Source organism: Schistocerca gregaria, chromosome 5 (assembly GCF_023897955.1).
Source record: "Schistocerca gregaria isolate iqSchGreg1 chromosome 5, iqSchGreg1.2, whole genome shotgun sequence".
NCBI lineage: Eukaryota > Metazoa > Arthropoda > Insecta > Orthoptera > Acrididae > Schistocerca > Schistocerca gregaria.
This window is the reverse complement of record NC_064924.1, coordinates 224,635,039-224,645,602: the sequence shown is the minus strand read 5'-3', so window position 1 is coordinate 224,645,602 and position 10,564 is coordinate 224,635,039. Positions and strand designations below refer to the sequence as shown.

At 39.6% G+C, this 10,564-nt stretch overlaps 1 protein-coding gene across 1 annotated transcript in view; it reads left to right on the top strand.

Annotated features, from left to right (window-relative positions):
• The first annotated feature begins 2,499 nt into the window (after positions 1-2,499).
• Positions 2,500-10,564, top strand: part of LOC126272342 (spatacsin) — a 324,204-nt gene continuing 316,139 nt past the window's right edge. Inside the window, exon 1 of the mRNA XM_049975137.1 lies at positions 2,500-3,009. Within this exon, the coding sequence (XP_049831094.1) occupies positions 2,813-3,009 (197 nt within the window). The 5' untranslated portion in view covers positions 2,500-2,812. The remainder of the gene's footprint in view (positions 3,010-10,564) is intronic.

Here is a 10,564-nt window from a genome sequence, read left to right as displayed (position 1 = left end):
CAGGCATGGCCTACATCTCAACGGGAAAGGGAAGGGTAAACTGGCATGGGTAATAGCAGGAAATTTAAGGGGGGGGGGGGAGAGGCACTGCTATGAATGGTAAAATACCAGTGGTTACAGGTGTTGGAGCAGCACCTTTTTTTAAGATATCTTGTAACCGGAAAAGGGAAATGTATCTGACAGCAAGAAAGAGTAGTGACCCAGAAACTATCAAACATTATAGAAACTACTATGATATATTAAGAAAAGTTATTAAAAAATCCAGAAGTACGTGTATCATGTCTAAAATCAGCAACTCTGATAATAAAATTAAAACCATTTGGAATATTATTAAAACAGAAACAGGTCAACCAAGATCACAGGAAGACAGTATTACCATCAAATTGAATGAAAATTTTATGAACAAAAAGTCAGAAGTTGAAAATATTTTTAATAATCATTTTCTAAATGTTGTGGATATAGTAGGATCCAGGTGTTCATTAGAAGATGCTTGGCTGTTAATGAAAGAGGCTATACCTATGCAATTTGATACAATTGAAATCTCACCCACTTCTCCCTCTGAAATTAGGAAAATAATAAACTTGCTTAAAAGTAAAAACTCACATGGAATTGATGGCATTTCCAGCAAAATACTAAAATTTTGTTCTCAACAGGTAAGTAAGATTCTCAGCAACCTGTGTAATAGCTCTCTGGAACAGGGCATTTTCCCTGATAGACTGAAATATGCTATTGTTATACCTTTGTATAAAAAAGGGGATAGATCTGATGTCAACAATTACCGTCCAATCTCTCTTCTAACAGCTTTATCCAAAATTTTTGAGAAAGTAATGTATTCAAGAGTAGCTTCACATATCTGTAAAAATGAAGTACTAGCAAAATGTCAGCTTGGTTTCCAGAAAGGTTTTTCAACAGAAAATGCCACATATGCTTTCACCAATCAAATTTTGAATGATCTGAATAACTGAACACCACCCATTGCGATTTTTTGTGATCTCTCAAAGGCTTTTGATTGTGTAAACCATGAAATTCTGCTAGTCAAGCTCAAGTATTGTGGCATGAGTGGGACAGTGCACAAATAGAAGAGTGCAGAAAGTTGAAATAAGCAGTTCTCATAATATGCAAATATCAGCACATTCCTGAAACTGGGGAACTATCAAGAATGGGGTTCCACAAGGGTCGGTCTTGGGTTCTTTGTTGTTCTTAATATATATATTATTGACTTGCCATTCTGTATTCATGAAGAGGCAAAGTTAGTTCTCTTTGCTGATGATACAAGTATAGTAATCACACCTGACGAACAAGAATTAACTGAGGAAATGGCCAATAATGACTTTCAGAAAATTACTAAGTGGTTCCTTGTAAACAGACTGTCACTGAATTTTGGTAAGACATAGTACATACAGTTCTATACAGTAAATGGGATGATGCCATTAATAAATATAGACCTTAATCAGAAGCATATAGCTAAGGTAGAATATTTAAAATTTTTACGTGTGTCCATTGATGAGAGATTAAATTGGAAGAAACACATTGATGATCTGCTGAAACGTTTGAGTTCAGCTACTTATGCAATAAGGGTCATTGCAAATTTTGGTGATAAACATCTTAGTAAATTAGCTTACTACGCCTATTTTCACTCATTGCTTGCATATGGCATCATATTTTGGGGTAATTCATCACTGAGGAATAAGGTATTTATTGCTCAAAAGCGTGTAATCAGAATAATAGCTGGAATCACCCAAGATCATTCTCCAGACATTTATTTAAGGATCTAGGGATATTCACAGTAGCTTCTCAGTATATACACTCTCTTATGAAATTTGTTATTAACAACCAAACCCAAATCAAAAGTAATAGCAGTGTGCATAACTACAATACTAGGAGAAAGGATGATCTTCACTATTCAAGATAAAATCTAACTTTGCACAGAAAGGGGTGAATTATACTGCCACTAAAGTCTTTGGTCACTTACCAAATAGTATCAAAAGTCTGATAGATAACCAACAATTATTTAAGAAGAAATTAAAAGAATTTCTGAATGACAACTCCTTCTACTCCATAGAGGAATTTTTAGACATAAATTAAGAAAAAAAGAAAAACCAAAGAAAAAAATAAATAAAAAACCTAAAAATAAGAAAGTTGTTATATTAACTTAATTATGTTATTAAATTACCTTAATTATGCCATGTATTGGAAAATTTGACTCGTTCCACATCATTACGAAATATCGTGTTCACGATTCATGGAACTAGTAGTAATCTAATCGAATCTAATCCAATTAAATGGCTTTATTAACTCACAAAATGTTTCAACTAATGATATTATGTCAGTGACGTATGTGGCAAATGAGTTGTTACCACTAAAGTAATAAATTACATTTCTCTGTTTGTGACGGTACGTGTTTGGATAACAGTTACGAAGCATTGTTTTATCAGCTTTTACAGATTGTAGTAAGTCGTAACAACCAGTCACGATAAAACAGAAGTCGTAGAGGGTATCACGTTCCCATCCAGGACAGGTGAAACAGTATATAAGCAATAAGAAAACGAGAGGTATCCCGTTTCAGTAGCTGGTATCCAGTACCTCTTCTCGTTTCAAAACCTGTCTCCAGCCTGAATCAAGAGTGAACTGTTAACTTGACGCTCTTGTATATAGCTTATGTCAGATTATCTTGAAGATCTCTCGAGCCAATGGTCGACGTCTCGCGTTACATTTTCTAAGTTGGTATAATGTTTGACAGCTGACTCGCTCCGAAACTTGACAGAAGCACGTGAGTGTTGTTTGTAAACATTTACACAAGTGTATAGAAACAATGGATCAGAGGATAATTACGTTGACTAGCCTTATTCCAACAATAAGCTTGGACAATTATTTGGAAATTAGCATCACACGAAAGTTCAAGCATTTAGGTGTGTTGTCAAAGAGTGGTGTACTCTCTGTTTACTTAATTTCTCGAAAAATTGACTGTGTACAGAGACGGATTTGGCGAAGTTCAAATGAAGTCAACAGGTAAGTTGAACGGAAAACACATGCAAGTGATTTTGTTAGATCTTCTAATGCTGCATTTATATTATGTCAAAGGTGAAGTTTGTGGAAATCTTGCCATATGTGCTACTGCTGTCTCGTTGACATCCAGAAAAATCCCCCCCCCCCCCCCCCCTCCCTCGCGCTGAGTTTTACGTACGATACACAGAAATATAACTAATGTTTTTTTGCCGAATTTAGTGATATTCTTAATGAAGATATTTTGCGAATTTAATTGTACATTTCTAGTTCAAATAATCGTCGTAACAGGTGTAACTTTGTAGGTAATTAATCGGACAATGTGGCAATATTGTGTCAGAAACGAATCGTAATTGGTTTCACAGAAGTAGGCCTATGAGGAATGAGAGTAGTGATATGGAATGTGGTAGTCACGAATGTTGTTGATATTATTGTCACTTCGTACTTGTTTCTCATGGATCCAAATTCCTTTGGATACTGCATTATTCGTGTGCTCTATATTTCACTTGTATTACAGAACAGTTTCAGCAAGACGGTGTCGTGATCACAGTAACTTAAATTGTCGTTTTATTATATTCTTTGTTTTGATTCATATAACTGATATTGCAAGCAGGTGACTTGTCAAGATCTAGTTTACAGTATGATTGTATACAGAGTTTATTTATAACAGACCTCCATCTTTATAATACAATTATGAGCCATCATATATTATTGTAAAAAAAGCTATTAAGTTTTAATTTATGTAATCCATGCCAAAATTTGTGAATTATCTTTCTTAAATATTATTTTAACCATTTGAGAGTTCTTTGTATGTATGGAAACAGGATGAATAATTAACATTGATTCAGTGCTCTAAAATTACTTTCTTTCAATTTACTGCTAACCATGTATTGTAGATTCTGGATGCAGATTTAAAGCCATAAGTGGAAATATGGAATTCGTTTTGTGTTATTCTGTAAACATTTCCAATATAATTTCATGCAAATAATTCAGGATTGTAATGTAGCAAAGACCTCATAAATGTAGAGAGAAGTGATATGAAGCATATCTAATTCTCAGAACAGTGGACTACATAGGTGTGTGGCAACTTTCTGGTATGCCCGAACTAAGAATAATATGCAGTTGTTCAGAAAACTTTTATTACTTTCACATTCAAAGACACTACGATAAACATAAGCAACTCTAAGTCACTATGCCAACAGTTCTAATGCTCTAATACAACAGCGATACGATCATGCTAAACTCATGTGGCAAAGAATGTCAAAGTGCTGCCACAGGTGATTTAGTATTGCAAAGCAGATATCTATAGTATTCATTGATCTACAGTGGAAAAGCCTATGTGGAACAGAAACATTGTATTAGAAAATAAAATCATTCACCAAGGAGGAGAGGGAAAACTCAGTGTTAGTATATATTGTAACAGGGTGTTAAGGAGTGTAGCTCAGATTTAAAACTTGTGCCCCTCACTTGTGTCCAAAATAGAGACTTGAAATAAGTGTGGATGATTTTATGGTTAGGGAAGGTGGGATGATATGATGAGAGATGGTGAGAAAGTAAAGAAGACAGCAGTAAAGAGGAAGGAGGACTGTGAAAACTTACTAGAGGCAGTTTAGAGGGAGTAGTAATTGCAGATGGGACATTAAAATACCAGGAGATCAGATTAGAGGGAACTACTAAGAAAATAATGGAATTTGAGGGTGAGACAAGTGTAAAGTCCATTTTTCAATTTAGTCACCTTTTACCTCAATCGAATTTGTTCACACCTTGTTTTTTAGTAGGTGCAAGCTGTGAAATATGACTGTGGATATTCTACAAAACACTCTTTTAACAAAATTGTGAAAAGGTAAGTTGCTTCTCACCATATAGTGGGGATGCTGAGTCGCAGATGGGCACAACAAAAAGACTGTTACAAATATATCTTTCGGCCAATAAGACCTTCATCAAAATTAGATGACAAACACATACATTCATACTCATGCAATGAAACTGTTACCTGAGATTGCAGTCATGTGTGTGTATGAGTTGCATTTGCATGCGTGTGTTTGTCATCTAATTTTGACAAAGCCATTACTGGCTGAAAGCTATATTTGTGACAGTCTTTTTGTTGTGCCTATCTGCGACTCAGTATATCTGCTATATGGTGAGTAGCAACTTTCCTTTCCACAATATTGTTACATTCCATCCTGGATTTTCCATTGCTTGAAACACTCTTTGAAGTGTGATATGACCTCTCCATTGGTCTTAAAGTATTCTCCAACCACAAACTACTTTATTTGTTGGGAATGATGAGTGCCAGAGGGTGCCGTATATGGGTGGATTCCTGCAGTTCATATTCAGATCCCGTAATTTCACTATCATTGACATGTATATTCTTCTGTTCATACACAGTTTGCACAAGGTAAGTTGTAATATGAAAATCTTTTTGCACTGTTTCTTCATTTCTCTTTACACTGTTATTGCACATGCTACATAAACTCACTGGTGGCTACAGGACCATAAACATGCTGCTGTGCCCCATCCATTCCCTTCAGTCCCTTCAGAAAACTGACTCCAGGACCACAAACATCTTACCATGTGTCATGGATGCACAGCTCCATGTCATCCCTGAGCTATATTCATTCATGAGGAGTGGGATGTTGAACTAGGGAAAACGACAGGACATTACTATAATGCAGTTAGAGCTTCATGTATGACTTTCATGCAAAAGCATTACAGTATTGTAATATCACAAGGTGTTGTAGTTATCACCTTTACTTATTAAGCAGAAGTTTGAATTCACAAAGTAATCTCTGATTGCGTTGTATACATTACTTATGAAGAACGTTTTAGCGGCTGTTTCAAACAGATGTATTTTGATGCAATAATCTTTTTCATCTCTTTGGGCAGTTCATTATACAGTTTTATTTCCTGATAGAAAATGCTACTTTGAGTTTTTGTTTGTGTTTCCTTGGTAAATGGAAATCCAAACTGGCTCTGTTTCATGGTTATGTGTAGAACTGTTAAGCAAATACTTAGAAATGGCTTCCCTAAGATGTACAACAGATTGGTAGATGTGCTTACTTGGTGCAGTAAAGATTCTGAGCGGCTGATTGTTGTTCTAGTTATTATACTTGCAGCAATTTTCTGCAGGTTAAAAACTGTATACATGTGTTGTGTCTTTGATCCCCCAGAAAAAAATCACATAACTAAGAAATGAGTGTGTGTTGGAATAAGATGTCACCATGGGATATTCGCTGTTACCAACTGATGTTGGAGAAAAAAATTGTGTTGGAGAAAAAAGTGTTTATTTTTACAAAACAATACTTTTTCTGCTTTTCATCATAATCTCCTTGAACATTGATGCACTTGTTTCAACTGTATACAAGCTTTTTTATTCAGACTGCAAAGAACTCTTTTTCTTGATGTTTGAACCAATTTCCCACAAACTTTTTCACGTCCTCGTCTTGGAACGTCTTCCCACATAATGTGTCCTTCAGTACACAAAACAAATGCAAATCACTAAGTGCTAAATCAGGACTATAAGAGGGATGATGCAGTACTTCGCAGCCCATTTTGTCAGTGGTTGCACGGGTTAGTTTAGCAATATGAGGACATGCATTGTCTTGCTGGAGAATTACACCTCTCTTCTGAGACCCACTACGTCTCTCTCTCTCTCTCTCTCTCTCTCTCTCTCTCTCTCTCTCTCTCTCTCTCTCTCTCTCTCTCATAACTGGCTTCACATTGTTTAAAAGCAAATCTGGGTAGTATTCGCTGTTCGTTGTATGCTACTGTTCAAGATAATTACAAAAAACTGGACCTTCAGCTGATGCTCGCATTTTGAATTGGTGTGCTTCCACTCCATGCTTTGTCTTTTTGATTCTGGCTCATAATAGTGAACCCAAGTTTCATCACAAGTTAAAATTTCATTGAGGAAGTGCTCACCTTCTCTTTTGTAATGTTCCTTTAGCTTTGTGCACTCTCTCAACCTTGTTTCCTTGTGTAGTCGCGTCAACTCCTTTGGGACCCATCATGCACATGTTTTGTGATACTTCAGCTTGTTACAGGTAATGTTATGAACTTACCAGTACTAACTTGAACCTTATTAACTACCATTTCCACAGTCACACGCTGATCTTCATGAATAATGTCATCTATTCAACTTTCAAGTGAGAGAGTTGAAACTGCATCTGGTCAGCCAGAATGGTGTTCATCAGTCACTGAGTCACGACCATTTTTGAGCTGCTCCACCCACTTATGGGAGAATGTGAGTTCAATAGTAGGAATGAGAGAGCAGGAAAACTAACTGAATTCTACAGTAAATTTCAGCTAGGAATAATGAATACATTGTTCCAAAATCACAAGTGGAGGAGGTATTCTTAGAAATGGTCATCAGACATGGAATAATACCAACTGGGTTAGGTGAGACAGAGATTCTGAAGTAAGATAGTGTATTGTAAGGCATATCCAGGTACTTACTGCCTTTAACTTGTTACAAGCAAACCATTGACGTGCTGTTCCAATGTAGTTGAAGAGCCTATGCAATGCTGTTCAAGTTTAGGAAGAGTATCAAGTGGACTGAGGCATGAATGGGAATTTGGATGAGGAGGAGGGTGTACTGGGGTAGGCCATACAGTTGTACAGAGCCACTGTGCCAGAGCGGTGTAGTGGTTACATGTCTGCTTAGTGAGCAGGAGACCGAGGTTCATATCCAAGCCGTGGTACAGATTTTCATTTGTTGCTTCAGTCTGCATGTATATGTCATAGATATTTGTTGATGAAGTTCTGGTTCATCCTGTATAGAGCCAATTGAATAATTGTTTTTAAATACGTGGGCATATGGACAGTGTTATAGTACATTAACTCCATTATGAAGTATGTTTAAAAAAAAATCATAGTTTCAAAACAACGGTAACTTTCATAAACAATTTGACAAGAAGAAACTACTTGCATTATCCATTTGTGTGTGTGTGTGTGTGTGTGTGTGTGTGTGTGTGTGAAGCGAGGTTGCAGCCTTTGGGCCAAAGACTTGCTTGATGTAGCTTTCCACACTACTATACAGTGCAGAAATTTCTTGATCTTTGTGTAACTACTGTAATCTTCAACTATGAATCTACATACTATATTGCATGTATTATAGTTAATTCAGAATATAAATAATACAGTGGTCACCAAAGGATGTGGGAACCAGACTGCTCCAGTAAACACAGCAAAACTTCATTCTTTCAAATCATGTTTCAATGGCCTGCTATTGTAACTATATTGTGCTCAACATTAATTAATTTGTTTTGTCTGTGACACAAAAAAGATAGTACATATTTACAGTTGCAGCCACACAAATGAGAAGTTTCTGAAGCACTTGCATTGTTGACATGTGGAATAATCAGGTCTACTGCCAGATGTTTGTGTCACTCTGGCAAAATTTTCGGCCACATTAACTCATTGCCTTCTTCAGGTGCTACCTGAGACTGCCGTATTGGAGGATCTTGTCCAGTGTTTATGCCCACAGGGTGCTGGGTGCTATCTCTGCCGTCCACGCTCGCCTGGCACTGCTTGTAATGTGTTGTCTCTTCCCCGGTGCTCCCTCGGACATCCACGCCCGAGTTGGTCGCCATCTGTGGCAGCTGTCGGAGGCTCGTCCTGTGTTGGGCATTCCGTTTGCGGGCCACGCCCGCCTTGTGCTGCTCCTGAGCTTTTGGCCCTTCCCTGGTGCTCCCACGGACATCCGCACCGGGCTTGTCCACCACCTGTGGTCGTGGCAGCTGTCTGGGGCCAGACCCCGTTCCGTTCGTGGTCTGCGCCTGCTTGGCGCTGCTCCTGAGGTGTTGGCACCTCCCTGGTGCTCCCACGGACATCCGCACCGGGCTTGTCCACCACCTGTGGTCGTGGCAGCTGTCTGGGGCCAGACCCCGTTCCGTTCGTGGTCTGCGCCTGCTTGGCGCTGCTCCTGAGGTGTTGGCACCTCCCTGGTGCTCCCACAGACGTCTGCACCCGCCTTGTCCACCATCTGCAGTTGTGGCAGCTGTCTGAGGCCCATCTCACGTGGGACACTCCGTTCACAGTCCGCGCCTGCTTGGCGCTGCTCCTGAGTTGTTGGCACTTCCCTGGTGCTCCGACGGTCGTCTGCGCTCGGTTTGTCCATCATCTGTGGTCGTGGCGGCTGTCAGAAGCCCGTCCTGCGTCGGGAGTTGCGGTCGCGGTCTGCACCCGCCTGGTGCTGCTCCTGTGGTGTTACTACTCCTTGAGGAGCTCCAGAGCCGGACTCCATGCCGAGCTGAGCTGGTAACAGGTTGTCCGTGACCTCGATCTCGATGGCCTCCTTTATGAAACTGTCCCAAAATATTGGAGTCTGCGTCACAATTTTGGTGTTGTTGTAGTCCATTGAGTGACCGAGCTCCAGACAGTGCTTTGCTATGGCAGATTTGGTTGCCTGTCCCAGTCTGGTGTGCGTCTGGTGTTCTTTGAACCTGACATCCACCGTCCTGGTTGTCTGGCCAATGTATGATTTTCCACACTGGCACGGGATGTTGTAAATGCCTGGTTTACGTAGCCCCACGTTGTCTTCACACTCTCTAGCATTGTCCCAATTTTGGAGGGTGGACCGAAGATACTTTTTATATCATATTTTGAAAGAATTCTGCATATCTTTGCAGAAATAGGTCCAGCGTATGGCAGGTATGCCACCTTCTTTGCCTCCTCTGGCTCCTCTTCTGTACCCTGTGGTTGGCTGGTAGCACGAAGTGCCCCTTGGATGTCTGTGGAGGAGTATCTATTTCTGCTGAACACCGGCTGTAGATATTCTATCTCTGTTGCCAGACTTTCCATATCCGACAGAGCCTTAGCCCTGGGAACTAATGTTTTCAAGACTCCATTGTTGTGTGCTGGGTGGTGGCAGCTACTGGCTTGAAGGTATAAGTCAGTGTGGGTGGGCTTACGATACACACTGTACCCCAGCGTGCCATCTGCCTTCCTCTTGACCAGGACATCTAAGAATGGGAGCGGACTGTGAATAGAACTCCCGACACAGGACAGGCCTGAGACACCTGCCACAGATGGCGACCAAGTCGTGTGCGGATGCCCGAGGGAGCACTGGGGAAGAGACGACACATTACAAGTAGCACCAGATGGGTGGCCATGGCAGAGAGAGCACCCAGCGTCCTCTGGGCATAAATACTGGACAAGACCCTCCAATATGGCAGTCTCAGGTAGCACCTGAAGAAGGCAACTAGTTACGTGGCCAAAATATTGTGCCAGAGTGTCACAAACATCCGGCAGTAGACCTGATTATTCCACATGTCAAGATCTCGCCGGGAAAGCCTGAAGAGTTACTTACATTGTTATTTCCTCTCACCTATCAAAATGAATTTATTTTAAAAAATGGTTTGTATCTCACTAGGCACATGAACTTCACTGAAAATTAAGTTTACTTTGTATTAATGAAAATACATTATTATTTTATGACCTAGGTTTTGGGTTATTTTCCCATTGTCTGGTTCACAAAGATGGCAACCAAGCAAACTTCTTAATCTATCGATTCTCGACTGAAACTATAAATGTTATATTTCCTGGTGATTTTGACACAGTT